The 22,439-nt window shown below is 47.9% G+C and overlaps 1 protein-coding gene and 1 long non-coding RNA gene across 2 annotated transcripts in view; one reads left to right on the top strand and one right to left on the bottom strand.

The window, feature by feature from the left end:
• The window catches only part of LOC140655636 (cadherin-23-like), a 130,346-nt gene extending 117,719 nt beyond the window's left edge, over positions 1 to 12,627 (bottom strand). Inside the window, exons 1-4 of the mRNA XM_072870380.1 lie at positions 12,606 to 12,627; positions 11,226 to 11,368; positions 7,924 to 7,971; positions 7,594 to 7,686 (exon numbers count right to left, since the gene is read on the bottom strand). Coding sequence (XP_072726481.1) covers positions 7,594 to 7,686; positions 7,924 to 7,971; positions 11,226 to 11,368; positions 12,606 to 12,627 — 306 coding nt within the window. The remainder of the gene's footprint in view (positions 1 to 7,593; positions 7,687 to 7,923; positions 7,972 to 11,225; positions 11,369 to 12,605) is intronic.
• On the top strand, positions 4,939 to 6,957 carry LOC140655630 (uncharacterized). The gene is made up of 2 exons (XR_012043815.1): positions 4,939 to 5,235; positions 5,708 to 6,957. It is a non-coding gene; the product is annotated as an uncharacterized lncRNA (long non-coding RNA).
• Positions 12,628 to 22,439: the final 9,812 nt, after the last annotated feature.

Genomic DNA, 22,439 nt, shown 5'->3' with positions numbered 1-22,439 from the left:
GGGAGGGGGAAGAAGAAAAAAAAAGAAACGAGGAAGGAAAGCAGCCAGCAACGATTATAGGCCATTTTGCAACGTGGCCGGAACATCTTTCTTATCAGTTCTGTTATCAGCTCCTTCAATTTAAAGGCTCTTCATTTAAAGGAGGGGGGGGGGGGGGGAAACCACCAAATGCAAAAGGTGTCTGGAAGCATGCAAGGGAATGGCTAATGGGGCTGAAGTAGGAGCTCACGCTCATTGCAGCTGCTTCGTATGCGCAGCATCAGGCCTCGGAGCCATTGCAATAGAATTATATGAGCCCCTGAAGACTCCCGGGCAGCATGGCAGGGAAACTGATGTAATTAGCAACATTATTACCATTAAAGCAAAATAATAATTTTAATTACAGCTAGAGCTTTTGGGGCTTTCTCTGATCCTCCCTGCCCCTGCTCACCATCTAGCATGGTCTGGTTCCAGGCTGTGTAATGGGACAGGGCAGTGACAGTCCCCTCCTTTTCTCTCCCCCTCCCCGCCAAACACCTTTCTGCACAATTAAAAAAAAAAAACCACCATCATAAAAGCCCCTGTTTCAACTACACCACCATATTAAGGATGGAAACGGTGACCAGCAGCTTGTGAAGGCTCAATCCCAAAAGCTACTCCCCAAGCAGAAGGGACTGCTGTTGATGGTAAGTGCCCGCCTGCCTCCCAATTAAAATAAATTGCTAAATCAGGGCTGAGTTCAGGAGATGCGACACCTGCAAGCTGGACTGTAGCTGCCTAACCGATGCTGTGTGCTGCCCAGAAACTTTCCTTTCTATTTTTAAACTCCTTTCCCACAGCCCTTCCTCTTACTGGCACTCGCTTGAACTCAAGATGAGATGAGCACATTCCCAACGTGGATGATTGTGGTTATAGATGTAGTGGGTGCCTTTTGAAAGCAGAGCCCTGTTATAATTAATATGTCCTGTCAAATTACTGGTACTTTTTTGTGGTGCAACTGTCAATCTTGTGAATGGCTGGGGTGCTAAACGGCACTCTCTGGCCCAGAGCCTGGCTGAGGACAGCTTTTTGCTGGAAGATGTAACCCAATAATACATATTACTTTATAAATCACTCAGTGTGTTAACTGTAACAGAAGAAGTGAGGTGGGGAGAACACCGAAGGAGAGAAAACCCCACTGGAAACCTCCTGAGGGAACATTCAGCAAGAAACCAACAATTAAGTGACCTTTCTGCCAACATGTGAAGACTGACGATGCTCCAGGGCCACGAGAAGGCCAGTTTCAACTTGATCAGCAGGCTCAGGATGCTGGGGGGTTACGGGGGAAAACAGCTTTTCACAAGAAGGTACTAGACTTGCTTACCACACAATGGCCTCAGCATTTGAGGAACCTCTACAGGACCCAAGATGTGGTCCTATAGATAGCGTAGCATGTGGAAGTAGCAGATGCAGAAGAGAAGTTTGCAGAGCCATGCCTTTTAAGCATAAGCTTAAAGAACGTTCACTTCAAAGAGAAATGGAGGGCTGCGTGCCCCAGAAGGTCTCATGCTTGGACGCTGGGAGAGGAAAGCCTAGCAGGCACCTCTGGGAACAGTCTACACCGATCCCAACACCATGCCAGGTACCACAAAACCAATGTGGGGGCTTGGCTCCACTTCACTTGCTCGCTTCACGTAAACTTGTTGAACCGTGACAATCCAACAAGACTACAGATCCAGTCAAACGGAAAAACAGATTAGATAAAGCAGATCGGGCTTGTCAGAAACCAAGGCATTACCACAACAGCCTGCCACAGGCTCAGCAATATATCTTTCCCAATTTAAAAGCCAAACCCTGAGACTCCCAGAAACATGGTACACCAGGGCTGGGTGAGGACAAGGAGGGTAAGAAAGAGCACGTGCAAGAGGTAAAGTGCAAGGGATGCATCCAAGAGGAGAACAAACCCTGAAGGTCAGAGTAGCAAGCACATGAGCGACTAACTAATGTACTACAGCAGCACCACAGAGCACAGACACAGGCACACGCGTCCTAGCAAACTGGAAAGCCATAAAAGTCTATTATAGCAAATCAAACAGCATGACAGCCATTAGCCTGGAATGAATACATGAGAACTTAATGAGCTCTGTCGAGGCCAGCTTGGTGAATTAAGTTGCCAATTCTAGCAGGATTCCCCCTTTCTTTACAGACTTGAAAGCATCCGCACCGCCTTGTTGCCTTTTTGACAAGCAAATCACGGGGTGCCCTTGCCCAGACAGGATGGACGATTACACTGGAGCAACGTCCCTCTCCTGACACATGGGCCCTCGCTCAGCTATTCCAGGCAGGTGCCAGGGATGCGATTAAGACACGATGAGCGCAGAGGACCAGTGGCATCAGCCTGACACACAAGCAACCCCCGGTCTGGGTATTTGGAGCTGCTGCAACGTGGAGGAGCCCACGGTTAAACTGGGCATCCTCTCCCCCCTCCCCACATGAGAGAGGAATCACAGTCTGCAGCCCATGCCCAAATAAATTCCCATTCTCAAATCAAGTGGACTGTGTAAAACACCAGGATAGGTATTTAGAGGCAGTATTGTTTTTAAAGGTCAGTTTACTTCATGTTCCATTTATTTATGCGCACTCTTCTTTTGACTTTCCTAGTGCCACACAATAGCAGTGAGGTTTAAATAGCCTTTCTGTTGCTGCTCCATTAGCTAGGACAACTGCAAATCGATACACCCATTTATCTCAAAATTAAAAAGAGAAAAACCCTCATTAGCTGCCAATTCTGCACAGAGCCAGCCTATGCAAAGCCTCACTAGCACTTCTGCTAGCCTTTTCTCCATCCCCAAGCTCCAGCGCCTTTTTATTCATTAGCTGTAGGGCCTTCAGCTTGAGCTAGGTGGTCTTTGAGACAGATTTTACTACCAATGCCCTTGTGTTCACCCTGGCCTGAGCTGTCTAGAGCATGGGGGTGACCTGGGGATGCTGTCATCCCCTACCATGACTGGGTCCCCAGTCTCAGCTGCATCCAAGGTGTCTCCCCTGGCACCGGGGGCCTCAGCTTCTGAAAGCACATCTCCATACCACGTCACCTCCAGCTTTGAGTACCTGTGAACAAGCAACAGGTACAACCTGGGGCCCAGCAAAGCTCTCAAAGCAAGAGGGCATCTCTTCCTCGAGAGCCATGCCAGCACACACAGAGTAAATTCACTGCTCACATCTCCTGTGGACAGTAGTCCTTGGAGGGTCCTCCTTAGGTGGTGGGACCCCGTCCCTTGCTTTCACAGTGCCTGATAAGGAAACACTGTCTCCCCAGCAGAAGAACAGAAGTGCCTCCAGGATGCTGGCTGAGCAACGAGTTTGTGGCTCATTAACTCTGATCAGTGCCCTTGGTTAAAGATCATAGATAGAAACTGGCACATAATGCCTTATAATTAGATTAGGCCACCCTCCAGAAAAGCACAGCTCTGAAGGCCAAGTAGCAGAGTGGGTGCACTGGGGGAATCACCATGCTTGCTATACCCCAAACAATTAGACGGTCCTGGAAATCCCTCCCAGCAAAACCGCAGCTTACATGCAAAGCAGCGTGACACGTGAGAGGGAGGCTCTGGTGTTCAGCCTCTTCTTTTATTTAGTTTTTGTCCAGATCATCTGCCTGCAGTTGCCTCTCTTTGGCCAGACTTAATTTTCCAAACCAGCACTGGACCTTTGCCCGCCCTGCTCCCCAGGCTTGACGCAGGTTAAGATCGGAAATGTGGAAGGCTTAAGATTTGCAATATCGGCTCTTACAGCAGGAGCAACGAGCAAGAGGAGATATAGCATGGCTGCTCCAGGTATATAAACACTAGGGTTTAACGTAGCAACAGTTCCCAGGGGAGACACAGAAACCCACTTTTCCATCTCCCTCTTTGCATAGAGAAGGGAGTCCTCTATACCAGGTGCTGTAAATAGCAAAAACAGAGGTAAATCTGAGGGCAGGAGAGAGGAGACTATTCTCCTTCAGCCCTACTTTTGCTTTGCAGACCTCTGCAGACAGACTGTCACTGGGAGGAGCAGCAGCAAGGCAAGACGGCCACCCATCAGCTTCCAGAGGCCTGACTAGAAAGGCGAGAACAAGGAGCTGCTCGTGCAGCTTTTGCCAAGTCATTTCTGCACCGTTTGTGCTTTAAAGAGAAGAAATGACTCTGACCCAGTGTCATTCTCAAAGGGAGGTTTCAGATGACTTGGTGCAAAGATGAGACTAAAACTCCCGGCTCATACATCACAAGAAACCTAATGAAGAAACCTCATCCTCACAGCAGAGGGAAAGGGAAAGATCAAAGCCCAGCACGGCAGGGCATCAGCAGTCAGCATATTAAATAAACCGTTGTAACACAATCATTTGCACCTCTCAATTACCGAAGACTGCTTGATTTCACACACACAGACACACGCTTGACCTCATCCACACCCTGAGGCATGCTGTGGGAAAAACGGGCTCTGCCCTGGCATAAGGGTACAAGAGGGAGAGGTTTTCTCCACTGGAGGACATGGAATGCCCTACTAATCCCCTATTTCAAATATAATACCCTGACCTTGTCCTCCTAGCACCAACAACCACCTTTCACTCCACATCTTTAAAGTCTAAATTCACATCAGATCTGTAAGTTCTTGGTGTATTTCTGCCAAGCTGAGCTCTAGCTGCAGAAGCTCTCCCTGATGGTATGACTGGGTGTCACCTCCTTTGCAATGGCCAGCACAGACAGCAAGCAGCAAAAGGTTGTGGAAACTCTGTCCTTGGAGAGATTCAACACTTAGCTGGATAAAGCCCTGAGCAACCTGATCTAACGTGAAAATTCTCTCTGCTTAAGTGGAAGCTTGGGCCAGATGATCTTCTGTGGTCCCTTGTGCTGGTTTTGGCTGGGATAGAGTTAATTTTCTTTGTAGTAGCTAGCATGGGGCTATACTTTGGATTTGTGCTGAAAACAGTGTTGATAACACAGGGATGTTTTAGTTGTTGCTAAGTAGTGCTTATACTAAATCAAGGACTTTTCAGCTTCCCATGCTCTGCCAGGTGCACAAGAAGTTGGGAGGGGACACAGCTGGGACAGCTGACCCCAACTGACCAAAGGGCTATTCCACACCACATGACGTCATGCTCAGTATATAAAGCTAGGGAAGAAGGAGGAAGGGGGGGACATTTGGAGTGATGGCATTTGCCTTCCCAAGTAACCGTTATGCGTGATGGAGCCCTGCTTTCCTGGAGATGGCTGAACACCTGCCTGCCCATGGGAAGTAGTGAATGAATCCCTTGTTTTGCTTTGCTTGTGTGCACAGCTTTTGCTTTCACTATTAAACTGTCTTTACCTCAACCCATGAGTTTTCTCACTTTTGCTCTTCTAATGCTCTCCCCCATCCCACCGGGGGCAGGGGAATTGAGCGAGCAGCTGTGTGGGGCTTAGTTGCTGGCTGGGGTTAAACCACGACAGTCCTTTTTGGCACCCAATGTGGGGCTCAAAGGGTTCAAGGTAAAGACAGGTTGATTGCAACGTGCTAGATCGAATTTATAGCTGTTACTGCTCTTTAGCTATTAATAGGCAAGCTCCTGTGCTTGCCATGGGGCTTGCTTGCCTTACTGTATATTAGAGTCTAGTGCTCGTTAGAGGCTGCTTTTTGCTTTTGCTGCTTGCTGTACTGCTTATCATCTTACTCTGCTGTGCCTGGGAACATTTTGATAACAGCAATGGCGATGCGCCTGGGCTGGCAGATGGCCAGGGCATCGCTGCTGTTTCTGTGCTGCTGTACCAGACAGGCTGAAACTCCAGCGTGAACTCAAGTCGAAGGGACTGGGACCTGTGGATGAGTCCATGCAGGAACAGGACACCCCGAAGAGTCTGTGCCCATGGATAAGCCCACACCAGAGCAGGTATATCTTGAAACATCTGTGGCCATGGTTACGTCTATGCCGCAGCAGGTATACCCTTGGAGAGACTGTGGCTCATAGATAAGGCTCCACTTGGAGCAGGTACAACCCTAAAGGACTGCAGTCTGTGGATAAGTCCAAGCCAGAGCAGGGGCAACAGGAGGAGTTCATTGCAATGTTAAACCCTATAACCTGGCCCAAAGGGACCAGGGGTGGAGATTATAATGGATATACCTTTAAATTGTTGTAACCCATTATTTGAGTTGCATGTTATAGGAATTACTATAGCCGGAACCACCTGAACCAATGGAGGACAAGCCTTACAAGAAGCAGTGCAAGTGCAGCAGTGACCCGAACTGAGCTGGCTTCGGTGCCCAATAACTCCAAGCAACACACCACCTCTCCTGTCTTGAGTGACCACCATAAGAGATGGAGCCCAAAGTCAAGGACTAAATTAATTCAGTGGACATTTTGTGGACATTTTACAGACATTTCACAGGGGTGGTCCATAGACTACGGGAATGATATTTGTGTGTTATATCAAAGGATGGGAAGGGTGATGGTGGGTAATGAGAATGTATTGGATAGTGTGAGACCCGAGTATGACGTAAATGGTATGGAATGGGGTGGGGAATGTGCTGGTTTTGGCTGGGATAGAGTTAATTTTCTTCACAGTAGCTAGTATGGGGCTGTTTTGAATTTGTGCTGAAAACAGTGTTGATAACACAGGGATGTTTTAGTTGTTGCTAAGTAGTGCTTATACTAAATCAAGGACTTTTCAGCTTCCCATTGCTCTGCCAGGTGCACAAGAAGTTGGGAGGGGACACAGCTGGGACAGCTGACCCCAACTGACCAAAGGGCTATTCCACACCACATGACGTCATGCTCAGTATATAAAGCTGGGGAAGAAGGAGGAAGGGGGGGACATTTGGAGTGATGGCATTTGCCTTCCCAAGTAACCGTTAAGTGTGATGGAGCCCTGCTTTCCTGGAGATGGCTGAACACCTGCCTGCCCATGGGAAGGAGTAAATTAATTCCTTGCTTTGCTTGTGTGCATGGCTTTTACTTTCCATATTAAACTGTCTTTGTCTCAACTCACGAGTTTTCTCACTTTTACTCTTCTAATTCTCTCCCCATCCCACTGTGGGGGAGTGAGCGAGCAGCTGTGTGGGGCTTAGTTACCAGCTGGGGTTAAACCATGACATCCCTTCCTACCTACTTTATTCCTGGGACACAGTGGGACAAGTCCTGCTACAGAGGTGTTAAAGGAATCCACCAGCAAGGACAGAAGCCTTTGGGCAGGGCTCTGCCAGAAGAAATATTTAGTCCTGCCTCAGGTCACCTCTGTGACAAGAGCTGCACATCCCCCCAGCTCAAGGAAGAGAAAAAGTAACCGATTCCCATTTACAACTATTTTCAAACTTTACATTTGTCATGGGAAAGACATCACCAAGGCTGCAAAGGCTCTGAGCTCCAAACCTCCTCTTCCACCTGCCTTCCCCCCAACGCCCAAAATGCCGTCACTTTGCTTCTGCCCATTTTCAGGCAACAATAACTTCCAGAAGTTTAATCCTCCCCCCAACCACAGTGAGGGTCCAGGGCAGGAGGACAGTCCCGTACTTTGGTGGCCCTCAGGCAGCCAGCTCTGTAGCAGCAACCAGGCAGCAAGAGTGGCCACCAAGGGAAGAGCCAGAAGCCAGGCTGCATGGAGAGGCTGCGGCGATCCCTACCTCTGGGATGCGGACACTGTAGGGCTGGTTGTGGAACCGTGGGGCGTTATCATTCACGTCTCCAACTTGGATGTTGACCGTCCCTTTGATCACCTGCGGCCACAAGGATAACAACAGGGAGCAGGTGTCAGCTTTATGCATGGATTTAAAACCTCAAGCAAGCTTGTGGCTGCTTTTTCTGACTTGGGCTTTTAGCAAGTGATGGCCAGGGGTGGTCCCGCTCCCCAGACCCTCCTGGCATGATGCAGAAGGTGCCTCGGCAACCCACATTCATTCTCCCCGCTCCCCTCCTCCCATGCCGCAGACCATGAAATAAGAAGTCGCACTTACCCCTTGGCTGTCACTAACAGAAAATTCAACCGTGAACTCTGACTTAGTCTGAAAGGGAAGGAGAAGAAAAACGTGTAATTAAAGATACTGTAGTGTTTATCTGCAGATGGCAGACTTGGGACTTTTAGCCAATATTATTACATGCAAAACGCTTTCAGGACCTTCAAGAGGAGAAGGGGCGCTTGAATGCAATTACCTATGTTGAGTATAAAATGCTGAGAAATATTAATGCCAGCAGGGCTCCAGTGTATTTCACAGGCACGGAAAGCCGCTCTGCCCTGGGTCAGGAGGGTGCGGGGACTAAGGACCCGACTAGCAGCCAAGCACTTTAAACAGACAACTAGGCTAAAGTAGATGAGAGGAGCCCACTGTTCAATCTTCTGCAGCATGCCAGCAAGCCCCAGTTCTCTTTGCACGCCCGCCCGGTCCCTGACGCCACAGGCTGCCTGCTTGTAGCAGCGAGAGGGAATAAGTGCAAGGTAGAGAAAAGCAGTTTTCCACCCACGGTGTGCTGTGACCTGGCACCATCTCTGACTACAGGATACAAGGACGATGCAGAAAGAGAAGAAAGTCCAAAGAAAAAGCTGTGTAATTAGCTTTCCTTTGAGATGACAATACAACACAGTCTCACTGAGGACATCTAAATCTTGCTGCTGCTTTCCCAACTTACCTGCCATGCAGCAGTTCTTGGGATATCACATAGCTGGGAACACTGGGATAAGCCCAGGGTCTGTAGTAAGAACTGGCTGAAATCCCATAAGCCCATTCAAAAAAAGCCTGTGCAGTCCTCTCTGCCCTTATTGCTTTAACTAAATTAACAGGTTGGTCCTAAATGGCAATATATAAAAGTCACTGGTGCAGGGGTGAGGGACAAGTGGGGAAGAGGGGATTATTTTGGTGTCAAGGTGGGGGGATATTGCTAGTGGAGGCAGACCTTCTCTTCCTGACCTTTCTTTTCCACCAGCGATTGTTTTGCTCACGTTTTACCAAGGAATCACACAAGGACAGACAGCAGGACTTGGACTGCCACATCTATCTGGTACCTGGGCACTGTCTGGTGTTTTGGTTCCCCCAGTCCAAGCAATCCCTTCCCACCTCCAGTGCCCCTACCCTGCCTGAGCTGCTTGAGCACAGCAACTTGATGTTTCCAAAGCATTGTGCAGGAAAGGCTGAAAAGCAAGCTTGAAATGGCTCTCTGTGCTGCAGATTTGGTTGATTTATTCCTAGTAAGATCAGCTCGGGGACAGGCAGCAGCCACGGGTGCCCAGACCAGGAGCTCTGCTTGCACCAGGGTAGCAGTTCATCTTGGAGAAGGGTTTGGGGACAGTTTACCAGAGCATGCACCCCTCCTGCCCCCACATCTGCCCCCTCCCAGGCCCCCCATCCAAACAGCTGGGGAATTCAATCTCAAAGCCTTTCTTAGCTCCTGCCTCGGGGCAATGCTTGCAGGCAGAACGAAGAGCTGAAACACCAACGGAGAGGAGAGCCTCTGCTCCTTGTGACATCCCACCCTGCTGCGTCAGCGTCTGTCACCCGTTTCCCCCCTACCCATCAGTGCCACCACAAAGGGCAAAGCAATAGGGAAGAAAGGAAAAACAGGAGAGAAGAAACAACCTGTTGAGCATTTCATTTTTAAAATTTGATAAAATAATCAGAGAAAGCTGCCACATGATAATTTCTGTCTCCACCCTTCATTTTAGCACATACTTTTTTTTAGACTCAGGGTTTGTCTTTTTTTTAAACCTGTTTCCATCTAATCTTTGTGGGAGTGAAAAATCTTTTAAAAATTGTTTTGCCTTTATACATTCACTCCTTCCTCTTTTTCCTCTATTTTCCCTTTTCCTGCATCGTTTACCTTACTATGACTCCCTCTCCCTTTTCAAGTATAATGGAGGAGAAAAAGAGAGACAAGAATTATCTCTTGCTTTTCTTTCCCCACCACTTTTCTTGTATGGCTTTCTCTCCCCTGACTTTTTGATTGCATGCATCCAGGCCAGTGTTCTCTGCTCCCAGTGTGCTGTCCACCTCCATCCCTTCCCTCCCACACCATCCTGCTTCCGCCACCTTAAATTGTCATTTACACCTTTCCCTTGTCCATACCAAGCTATGCACGTGTCTGTCTTCACCCTCTTCCATGTATCACTGACTTTGAGCCCCTGGGATCAGTTGATGGGTGCAGGCTCCTCTCCCAATTCAGCCCAGCCACGCATGCAAGCTCTGCTCAGCTCCTTCCTTTCCCACCCTCCACCAAAAGCCACCTAAATCTATTGATCACCCTCCTTGGCTTAAGGCTGTTATCATAAGTATTGGGAAGCGGTAGGCATTTGAATAAGAGAAGATTTATGACTCATGCCAGCAGCTGTTGGCACAGGGAGGCGGAGGGGAGAGGGGTGAAGAAAAATGCTTTATTTTTCCAGAGCCTCGCTCTTAGCACTGTGAAATTGGGTTTGCCTTCACCCAGCCTGAGCAGCATCCACTGCCCTGCTCCTCCGCATCCCCACACATCTGGCTGACTCTGACCAGGACCGCCAGCGCCTGAGGTGTGTTAATGGGTTTTGTCTTCACAACGCTGCCACTGGCAAAAGAAGTACTAAACACAGGCAACAGGAGCACAGGGAAATTAAGCATGTTGGCCTAGTTGTATAGTATTTTCCCAGTCTTACCAACCTCCTGTCCAAACACCTGTGCTCTCCCTTCCTCCTTGCTCCAGGAATATGGCAAGGGCCAGGGCTGTTGCAAAACAGGCACCTGGATGGGATAACCTGTCTTTGCACACCAAAACTACCACTGAAAATAGTGGCGTGAAACAGCTTCGAGGCAAGAATCTTGCCAAATTTAGCATCCAGCAGCCTGAATCCACAAGATGATGAAAAGTCACGATGAGATTGAATAAGCAGGGATACCTCACATCTCTTCACACATTGTTTTAAAGAGTAAATAATTTAATTGGAATATAGGTTTAAAGAGGGAGCCTGTAAATTTCCCTGAATGTATGAGCATCCTGCTCTTTTGATAGATCATCTCCATTTATTATTTTATTTTGAACTCACAGATATTATTCTGGGATCCAGGAAAACCAACAAGCCAGATCAAACCAGAGCACTCTGTCCCCACAGTGACAGGGTGGCTAGGGACAGACACTGATGGGGACACATCAGACACCTGGATTCCCAACTCCATAGGGGAACAACACCCAGGCTGCATCTCAGCTGCCACAAAAAGTGGAGAGCCACCATCTATCCCAGCAGAGACATTTTCCCCTCCCCTCAGCAGAGGATGCTCTCAGCAGAAAGTGGCATCACCTCTCTGTCCAAGGGCTGCCTGAGCCAGACAACACCGGTCACGCTCTCCACTGCGAAGAACCGGCTGGCCTCCTCTCCAACCACGCCAAAGACCAGCGGGTCGTTGTCCAGGTCCCGGGCTAGCAGCTGTGTCACTGAGGAACCTGGAAAAGATGTAGAGGAAAGAAATCATGAGCAAAACGGGACAGAGGGGAAGAAATCCTGAAAATATTCAGGTCTTCTGCCTTCCTCCCTTAAGTCATCCCCAAACTATTTTCCCACGGTGTTACAATGCCTCATTTATACAGCACAAGGGGAGACAAGCTGTGCATGGTCCTACTGTTCTCTCTAGCACAGATAAATTGTACCACAGCTCCTCGCCTCCCTCGCCCTTATCAAAAGAGAGTCGCATTAGCTCAGCAGAAGCATGGCTATCTCAGGCACTAGAGACAGTGGAGGAACCCATGCCTCTTCTGGGTAAGCACCTACCAGCTTCTGTCATGCTCTCCCCTGCCTAGGGGCACCACCAGCAGATACAACAACATGTCCAGGTTAAAAGCAAATATCCCAAGGCCAAAAGCACGGACATGATGCCCACAGGGCCTGGAGCCAGACAAAGACCTGGAGTTTGTTTTAAACACCACAGCTGCAGCAAGTGCTGGTCTCTTTGACATAGGTGGAGCCCACACACCCAGAGAGCATGAGAGATGCTGGGATAAATCCATCACTACCTTCTGCCAAATCATGTTTGAAACCATCTTCTGCAGCATCCTCAATACCCCAGCCAACAGAGGCCTCGCTCAGCCATCCCTCACAGGTGTGCAGTTGCAAATGTCTCTTCCTGACTGCACCCAAGAGGCAACCCAGACCCTCTGAAGTTGCTGCGTGAGAGCCGTGTGTCCTGTTTGTGATCTCCACACTGCTCCCAGAGCGGCATGACTTCTACTGCTCTGAAAGCAAGGGACAGCTTCCACCCTTGGAGCTTCATTTCAGCCCCATAAGAACCTCCTTGGATCATTCTGGGCCTCTCTCTGACACCTCCGAGAGCATTCAAAGTCTGGTGTGGCGAGTCGACCGTGGCTGGCTGCCTGTCACCCACCCAGCCACTCTCAGTCCCCTCCTCAGCAGGACAGGGGAGAAAACAGGACGAAAAAAGCCAGTGGGTGGAGATAAGGGCAGGAGATCCCCTTGGCTGCCTGGCCCCAAGGATGGCAGGGAGGACAGCCTCTGTGTGAGCCACCTTTGGCAGTACGAAAGCACCCTATAACCCCAAATCATCTGGCCAAGGAGAATGGATGCCAAAATTTCATCCACCTGGGAAGAGGAGGGAAGCTCCGGCAGACTGGAGGGCAAAGGCGGCGGCACAGCTCAGCAAGCAGAGAGACCCAGCCAATTACCAACCGGTTGGCCTGACATCAATCATGGCGGAAATAATGGAAAAAGCTGATATGAGATTCCATTAATAAAGAATTAAATGATAGGAACATAATTAATGCCAGTCAACACAATTTTATGGAAAATAGGCCTTGTCAAACAAACCTGATTTTATTCTTTGATGAGATTACAATTTTGGCAGATAAAGGTAACTACAAAGAAATAATAGACTTTTGTAAGGCATTTGACTTAGCACTGCGTGACTTTCCAATTAAAAATTTAGCGCTGTATGACATCAACAAAGTGCACTTGAGCGAGGACCCAGCTGCCTAGCAGGTCCCAAGGCCACCAACTGCAATCGGGGGGAACATCCTAGCATGACGTAAAATTGCTGTTGGTACAAACTTGGGTGACAGCATGGCAAATAATGGGGAGGACCAAGCAGCCAGGGGAAGTGCTTGGTAATTTGGGCTTATTTGGTAAAAATCTGTTTTCACAACCCCACTCCAAACACCCTTAAAAAAGGCTGGGGGACCACAGCTGCAGAAGAGGGCATCCCAAAACCAGCCATTCTGGCAGGGCTGGGGGTTCAAGCATGCAAGGAGCTCTTTCCATGCCCTGGCTGGCAGAGCTGCAGTGCAATTTGGGCACTTGGAGGAGTGACTTTAGAGGTATATAGCCAGTTCTACCAAGAGTGCAATTCTGCAAGCTGCTTGGCTGGCCGCTTCATCTTCAGGACTGAATGCAAGAGGATGCCACAAACATTCAAGAGCTAGCAAAAATACTTTACACTTAACAAGGGCTTTAAAAGCTTGAACTGCATCATTTACAACAAAGAGCAGCAAGATGACTCAGGCCATCTCAAGCACACCCATAAAAAGGAAATGTAAGACTTAAGATGACTATTCCAGAGCAAGAAAGCACAGCAAGACTCAGTGCCCAAACCTAGACTAATTTCTATTAGAAGGAATATCAGTTGTTTTAAAAAGAGCAACTACAATTAACCACTGGAGAAAAAAATTTCCTTCCACCAACACAGGTGCGAGTGACAGGTCACTATCAAAGACATTTTGGACAAAGACCTGAAAACAAGAGTCCTCATCCAAACCACTACGATCAGCCAGTTCATGTGCAATGTTCCCGTCTCTTCAGTGAAGCAGCCAACACCGGAGACACAAAGTGACCCTACACTTTCTCAGACCTTGGAGCCTTGGTATGAAACAAGCTAATAGCTTGGTTTTATTTTGGAGGACATCTAAAGCCATCCTTAGCAAAGTTTTCTTTGCCCCAGGAAACAAGCCAGACTGTTACCGTCCCCATGGCAGTGAAAGTCAGTAACTAGGACAAGATAAATCCAGGGTCATGCCTCTCTATTCATCCAGACTTAATAGGAGAAACAGACTTTCCCCCTTTACATCTCATTCAAAAACCCTAGATCGACAGGGTATCTGCAGTTCCCCGGGGAACTGCAAATACTTCAAACTCCAAAAGGTCTCGGTCGCATATCAGTGGAAGGGAAACGATCTTAAAAATCCTGCTGAATAGGAAAACCATGTCCCACCCTGTTCTAATCATAGTGGCATTCATGGTTTGTGTGCTGCAAACGCACTTGCACCCAAAAAAAAAAAAAATCAGCCAGCAAACCAACATTTAACTCTTCTCTGTCTCTCTGCGTTACAGCTACCTCCCACTGTCAGGGAATTTAGTTCCTAAATTCAGGATAAACTGGAGAACAAGGCAGGGCATTTCTGGGCAGAGTGCATCATCCCACCCCCATTTCTTGCTTCTGCCAGTCTGCAGATGTGCAAAGTTAGATCCCTGTGAAACAGCACGCTGGGTTTGACTGCTCTCTGGTCCAGGAGTATCAATATCAAGGACAGATTTAGCAGTTTAAAAAGAGGAAAGGGAACATTCAGCACCTATACCCTCCTCAACTTTTCTTTCTTTTTATTTGTTAGAAACAAGAAACTTCATTAGGACATAAATATGCAGCTTACACTTTAGCGTTCTGAGCTGCCCTGTTGTTTTCCTATATCACAGGAAAATACCATCTTAAACAAACCCTCACAAGTGAGGCACTGAAAATTAAGAGCTATTTCACCTGTTCCCTTACCTGTCCATCAGCCAGTAATCACCATCCTAATTTAAGAGCACCACCCAATTCATTATAGAAAAAAACAAAAGCATAAAATGCAGATCAAAATAACAAATTAAATAGAAGATAATGAGAAACAGATCCCTTAAATAAGAAATAAGACTTCACAATCACTTTGTCATTTGTTATTCTGATTTTTGCAAGCTTTATGGGGAGAATGCTAAGTTTAGGTGCATGGTGTAAACCAGGTGTGCAGGATGCAGGGAGAGGACTGCAGCGGAGCACGCTGGGCTCCTGCACCACTTTCACCACCACGACAAAAGTTTGAGAGCTACCTTCCACCAATTCCTTTAGCACCAATTTATTTAACCCTACTTTCCCCCCATATCTTTTTTTCCCCCCTTTCAATTTACTGCACCAAGGGAGGAGGAGCAGACTAGCTGGATAGCACAAGGCAAACATCTGGAACATCTGGGCCACAGTCACCATTCAACAGACCACAAGAAATCCCATTTTCCAGGGTGATCACAAGGAGGATGCTGTTGTCACACCCATAGGTGAAGCCAGACCAAGGCAAACACCCAACACAGCGATACTCAGCTCTGCAGCTGGACTCCACGTTCTCTTTCATGGAAGCAACACGGGAATTGCCAAAGGATTGCAAAAGCAGCACTAGCACCTTCACATAAGGATGCCTGTATCGCTGGGAAATCATCAAAAAGAAGAAGGTCCCACTTGGACAGGGTGTGCAGAGCTCAGAGCTCCACATCTGTCAGAAACCCCTCTCTGGGCACTTGCAAAGAAAAATAACGTGCCCCAGCTCTCCCTGGGCCATGCTGAGGATGCTGTTTGAGCTGCCACAAGCCCAAGTGCCGACCTGGCTCCAAGTGAGGGCTGAGGAAACAGGGACAAATTATCCTTCTGCAGTGCAAAGTTATAGGTTCCATTTGTTTCCCCTCAGGAATCAGACAGGGCAGTTAAGTGTCTTGATTCCACCAGATAATCACAATTTATCTTGTCTCCTTTTTCCTCCTTTCTCTCAATCACAGCTGCTTCTCCCTCTCACACACACACAGATTTTCTTCTTTCTTCAAGTCTTGAACTTTGATTGACCTCGGGAGCTTTTTGTTGTTGCCTCTTGTTTTGTTCCTGATAGAATTCTATTAAATTTTTTTAGGTTTGGGTGCTTTATGGGGTGTACTTCCACCCTGCCACATTCCCCCCTGATGCAGGAATTCCTGTCTTAGCATCTTGCTTGCAGCTGTAAACCTGTGTATTTTTCTTGCCATTCCATTTTGCCAAGGAGGAAAGTAGGCAAAGGGGCTGGGCCCTCCCAGTTCCTCTCAGTTGGTTTTGCTTTCAAGGGGGGATGAGAAATGAGAAAAAGCAAACTCTCTAGGAGGATCCCAGAGCTCCTGGAGGGTTTTAGAAGCACCAAGCCCCAGAGCCAGGGAAAGAGTCAGAGGAGTCAGAAGCTGCCAGAGCAAGATGCTGACACAGTCTGCACAGGGATGGGTTGGGGTGGGCTGGAGGGCACTGGGATCCAACAGAAGGGGCAGGTTTCTAATTAGTTGCTTAATAAGATGCTCTTGTAAAAGGTCTGATCCATACCCAACTGGAGTTAATAGGAATCTCTCTGCTGACTGCGCTGGCTTTTGGGCTCAAGACTTCAGGCATCAGCTACACTTTAATATTAAAAGCATTTTAATCCCTGCTTTTAAAAGCCAATGCCTGTTTCACCTTGGCTCGTTGTTTCTCACCCCTCCTGAGCTTTGGATCATATCTGTGGGCACAGTCACCATGCAGCTTCTTGGCTCCCCGTCTTCTGCCACTGCTACCAAGAGTGGTCCAGAGCCTGCCAGCACCATGGGCACTCAGCTTACAGGCAAGGGGTTTTGCAGAACGAAAAGCCAGACATTTCTAAGTAGCAGCCGTAAATGGATCGGAGGCACTGGGCATGCTGGGAAGAGAAGCAGCAGGGAGACAGGCGCTGCTCTTGGCATAAGGGCTATGGTCCTCGACCAAGGTCACTAGCTGGCACAGACAGCCCTCAGTTGCTTCTCAACTTCTCAAACCAGCACAAATTTATTTACATAAAAATCATTTTAGCATTCACACCCTGCAGCAAGGAGTCCCCTTACATGAAGGCCACCACCATGCTTTTGCTCTGAAGTAGCTGCCAGCAGATTTCCTTGGCTCCCCCTCCTTCCTTCCTTTGAAGGGAGATGGGACAATCATGTCCCGTTCACTTCTCCCACAATCATTCCTGATGTTAGCTGCTAGCCAGCAGCCCTGCCTTCCTGCCCCAGTCACTCCAGCACAGGCATCTCCAATTAGCCCAGTTCATCACAGCAGGCTGGCCTCTGATGCACTTGGTGTCAGGATTTGATGGATCTGATCTTGAAATTTAAACCCTGTTCTTCTCATTTTTCACCTGCTCCGTTTTCTTTGCCTGTAATTCATTTTCTCTTTCCCCTTTCAGAAAAAAATAAATGAAGAAAAAAAGCCCTTCTGTGATTTTTTCCCCAAAGATTTTTTAAAAGAAGAGATGAAATGCCAATACTTCTGTGCTGCTGAGCAATCCTATGATATGCCACCTCTGAGCAACATGAGGGAGAGAAAGGACAGTGGCTCCCTAGCAAGGAAAATAAAGTAAAACCAAGTTTCAAGCAGGAGGCTACAGTAAGTGGGAGCTGGGTTTGGGATGAGGCTTCATTGTTTTCCCAGAGACGATGAGCCCCGAGCTGGGGACAGAGCGTGGACAGAAGACCCCACCTGATGCAAAGGTGGAGGAGTGAGTGTGGGCACAGTGCAGGGGAGCTAGGAGAGCAACCAAAGCACTCTTGGGCTCAGGAAATCTCTTGCAGGCATGAGGGTCTCTCCATCTTCATTCCTGCCTTCCTCCCAGTTAGTCCCAGCCTCCTGGAGCAGTTTCCCTGTCCATGCCATGGATGCCCATAGAGTATGCAGAAGATATGAGGTCCCAGAGCCTAACCACCACACGCTCCAGACTGCTACTGCAGGCAAAACCTTGCTCCTTGCAGCTTTGGGTGAATGATATTAGCAAAACTCATGCCATGCGAGCTCCCTGAGATTACCCCCTGGCCAACATCATTCAGATATGCTCAGGGATACCTAAAAGCAACACCACAGGTACAAGGGCAACCCACTCATCCATCCCCAAGCCTTTCTCCCAAAGCAGGTGGCTGCCAGTTAATTTCATAAACACAAACTCAACAGATACTCTCTGGCCTCCTTCTCAGAAAGGGCTCAACCACTTGAGCCAAAACTTTCCAGAACAACTCAAAGAAATTTTCCACTCCTACAATTCAAGTGGAGCTCAACATTACACACTTCTTTCCAGGTGCTAAGGGGAAGCATCAGCTTGCCTGACCAACAAGGCTGCCTCTGCTCCAAGTGCTGTGCTGCAGAGCAAGCAAAAAAGGGCAAGGAGACACCCGCACCTTTTAAAAAGGGTCTCAATAAATAAAGGAGAAAAGAGCAGTTTCTGCCATCAAAAAAAGCAGGAGGTCTTCACCAGTTACGGGGGGGGGAACCCAGGACAAGCTGGTCCAGGAACCTGGCACTACTGCCATTACTGATCACGTACGGGAGAGAAAGGAGCCAAACACAGAGGTGACGGAGAAGAGGGAAAACAAATCTGTGCAGTCAAAACCATTTCTGAGGGAGTTTATCAAGCTGGGAAGTGAAAGGCACAGCAGAGAGTTTTTCCTAGTTCCTCAGATGCTCAAAGCCAGAGCAGGAGACAGAGCCTGTAATTTCTCTGCTGCATTTAGTTATTTTAAGTGGGGAGTCAGTGTCGAGACGGAATTCATAAGCAGACCTGACAGCCGGCAGTAAACCTCAGAAAGAGGCATTGCCTGCCTTCGTTCCCCCCAGCTCTCACAGAGACATTTAAGAGGGTGTTTAAAGCTGTTTAAAAGGAAGAGCGCAGCAGCGGGTAAAGAAGAACCAAGCATTCACACAAAGAGCAGCCATAACAGAGGCCTTTTTTGGTTTACTTTGCTATTTACCAAGCACTTCAGTTAACTTTACAAGAGAAATGGGGGGGGGGGGGGGAATACAAAAACCAATGGTATATTCAACTTTCTTGACATTATCATTAAAGTCAACAGAATACTTGAGGGTATCCTGGCAGATGCTGTGCACACAGTCACTCGGCTGCTGGCATGCACGTGGGCAGAGAAGTGGCATCCTCCCAATTAAAGTCAACACCTGTATCAACAGTTAACACAGAGCAATTTCCCTCCATCTACCTTCAAACAGGTCTTACAGCAACGCAGATATCAAGCAAGCTCTCCAAAACCAGTTTACAGTGTATGTCTTCATGCCGGTGCCGTGTCTTTGCAGTGGATGGAGGTCACAGCCTTTGCTCACTTGTTGGCGCCTCCTTGGCTTGGAGACAGCAGTTTATTAACCAAAACTCTCCAACCAGGCAGGCATATTGCTGCCGAAATCACCAATACGCCTCAGTATCGCTGTGGCATTTCCAGATCTGCCTGGAAAAAAGGGATTAAAGAAATGCTCATCCCTGGGCAAACCCCTGCAAAGAGCAGTGGGCTCAGGGGGTGCCTGCCTCTCTCCTTTCTCCCTGCCTCCTCAGGCAGGGATCCAGCGATTCCTGCCCTCCGGTTCACTACAAAACCCCCAGCCAGTCCCTGGGACAAGGGAGAACATGGATAGTTTGCAAGAACTGAAAGGACTTTTGTTTCCTTTTGTTTGGGAAGGAATAGGCTGTATCAGCATGAAAGAGGGAAGTAAATACAATCACATCAAAAAAACAAACCCAGGAGAGTAAAATAAGAAAAGAAACACTTGTAAAAGAAGGAGTCCAGGTCTGTTAAGATATTCCCAGTGTGAAAAGGGTTCCCACACTTAAAAAGCCCTCTTAAAAATAATTTCCTCTCCAAACTGCCTGGGAGCCTCATAATTACCAACAATGATCACAGACCCATTCATTTCATCCTAAAATTAATACATCATGTTCAGAATGATATCACATTAATTTATCACAAGATTTATGAAACTTGTACTTTTTTCTAATGAGTTTTATGCAAATTCTGCTCCATCCATTGTTTGCACTATAAAAAAAAAGTTCCCTCGCAGAAGCTGCTCTGTCAAAAAGTCTCATTCACTTTTATTGATATCTGTCCTTCTCTCTTCATTCCCACAACAGGGGAGGGAAAGAGAAGAGCCGGTTCCAGCCAGGGTACAATCCTGTTCCAAGCAGAGCCCAGAGCACGAGCGAGGAGAGCAGCCCCATCACAAGGATGAGGTCTGCAGGTGAGCCAACAATTCAAGGCACTTAATTTTAAACTAATTTTAAAGGAAATTAACTGGTGGTTCACTCGCACCTTTGTCTGAGAAGGGTCAGAGAACAAGAGGAGCAGCGGGGAATTGTGAAATTAAAGTATTTAGACTTTCCAGAGTGGGAAGTCCGTGCCTGGTAAACTTACAGAATAAATGCAAAAGGGGGAGTGGGAGGGAATAAACGCCAAGAGAAGCATAAGCACTGAGCATCGTGGGGTTATAAAGGGGAAATCACACGAGATTAACTTGATATTTTACAGCAGAACTGTAGATGGAGCTGAAGAAAGGAATGCACAAGATGTCCCGTCAGCCCAGGAAAGCACTCAGTGTAGCATCTTACAAAGGCTGAGGTTTCCTGAAGACCAGGGCAATTCTCAGGAGCATAGGCAAGACAGTACAAAGCAGGCAAGACCATTTCCAATTCAAACATGGCAGGAACATTGCCTTCATTTCCAAGCACTGCCAACTGGAAATCAGACAGAGATCTTCATCAATACCCACACAGCCTAACCTAGGAGGCTGGGGAAAGGGATTCTTGAAAAACCCTAAATATTAGATGCAGCCTTGCTCCTTAGAGCTGCCCTCATGTGACCAACAACTATTCATGAGACACACGTATAGGGGTGGGAGGAGGCAGGATGAACTGAAAAAGCAAAGGAAAACATAAATCTGGGGTTAGCAGAAACATCCCAGCAGCAAAATCTACCAAGGTGTTAAATAATGGCAAAAAGCCCCAACATTGTCTGGGGGCTTTTAAAACTGGCCTGGAAAAGATGCTACAAAAACAATCCTGCAATAGCCCCAGAAGCACTGCCTAGATGAGATCCAAACCCCAATTTTAGCAGCTTTGGGGAGGGGGCAAGAGGATGCTCCCCACCTGTGAAGGCAAACCCATTCCCTCTGCATGGCTGGGCTGCCAAATGTCTCCATGAGTACTGCTCCATGCCACCTCGTGCCTGTCTCCAAAACACGCCGAACACTCTGTACACCCCCCCCCCGCCACTCACTCCTCAAGGAAAATCTAGATAATGCGGTCTTGATTAACATTTCTGACACAAAGTTTAAACCCTAAATCCATAGAATATCCTTTTCTAATTAGTTTTTGAAATAAGAAAGAGCCCAGAAAGAATAAGGTATATTTCCTTTGTTCATTCCTGCCTCCTCCCAACCTCCCCTACCTCCCTCCAAAAAGAAAAGAGTTTGTTTAACTAATTAAACACTCATAGGTCAGAGGAAACTCTGTCACAGGTACTAGCGTGGAGGGAAACACCATCCAGTTCTCCTCTGCATGAATATCGCAGCTCAGTAACAGGCAGAAAAACATCATCATCAGTGATGGCGAGACCTTCACCCTCACCCTGGTTTCCCACCTATGCCTGGGAACTGGGCAAGCTCCAAGACAGAGGTGAAGACCACCAGAGGGGACTCAGGACACCTGGTCACTGGTGAGATATTTAACTTAGTCTATGCAGTGCTGGGGAAAGGTGTTCACCACTAAGCCTGCCCTGACACTCACACTCCCCTATCTTATCAGAAGGGCCCATGATGCACACACATCCATGTATATAAGTCTCACACCTCATGCAGGCTGCAGCACCCCCTTGCCCAAATGCTATTTTTGAAGGCAGCTTTTTGAGGTACCAACACCTACCTTGATGCACAGCTTTTAGAAGACCACACTTCTCTGAAAAATGGATATGCATGTAGGCGGGACGCCCAGTTAATTCACCCACCAGAGACTGCACGAGTACTTTCACAGCAGGCACTCCCAGCAATGACCATGACCATCCTCTCCCCAGCAACTCAGGAGCCTCCCTGGCAAGTTACAGCCTAACATGGGAGAAGGATTTGCACCATAAAAACCACAGCATTCCTATAAGTCTCATGAAAATAATAGCTGAACTAAGGAAAGCTGAGTCTCCCTCCTTAGGGTCGCAACCCTTTTTCTTTAAAAGACATGGTTGCCAGCTGTCCCACCAACACGAACTAGCCAACCAGCACAGCCAGGAAGCAGGACATCCCACAGCTCTTGGGACAGCTAAGAGTCCTCATGGACATAGTGAGGACACCTTCCTCCCAAGAGTTTTACTGACTACGTGCAGAGATAGGGTTTTGGGAAAACTCCTCCCAAGCAATCACTCCAAGTTGTTCCCTGGGGGGAACTCTAAATTAATATGGATCTTGAGGTCAGAACCACATGGCTGGGGGCTTTCTGTAGTGACTGATGTTAGCGTAGAGTCGCTGTGCTTCCAGAAACAAGAAATTATGCCAACTGACCAAACAAGTTGTACAAACAAGCGCAGAGACTAAATCTGCAGCACCACAGTGCTGGGGTCAGTCCCATTTGGGGAGCTGAAGGGCAGAGGACTGATTTTCTAAACAGAGTCCGGCAAGCTTGGGTTTTAACTGCCATCTGGCAAGAACAGAGATAACAA

The sequence above is a fragment of the Ciconia boyciana genome, chromosome 8 (genome assembly GCF_034638445.1).
Source record: "Ciconia boyciana chromosome 8, ASM3463844v1, whole genome shotgun sequence".
Classification (NCBI taxonomy): domain Eukaryota; kingdom Metazoa; phylum Chordata; class Aves; order Ciconiiformes; family Ciconiidae; genus Ciconia; species Ciconia boyciana.
The sequence above is the reverse complement of the archived record's forward strand: the minus strand, read 5'-3'. Positions and strand labels throughout refer to the sequence as shown.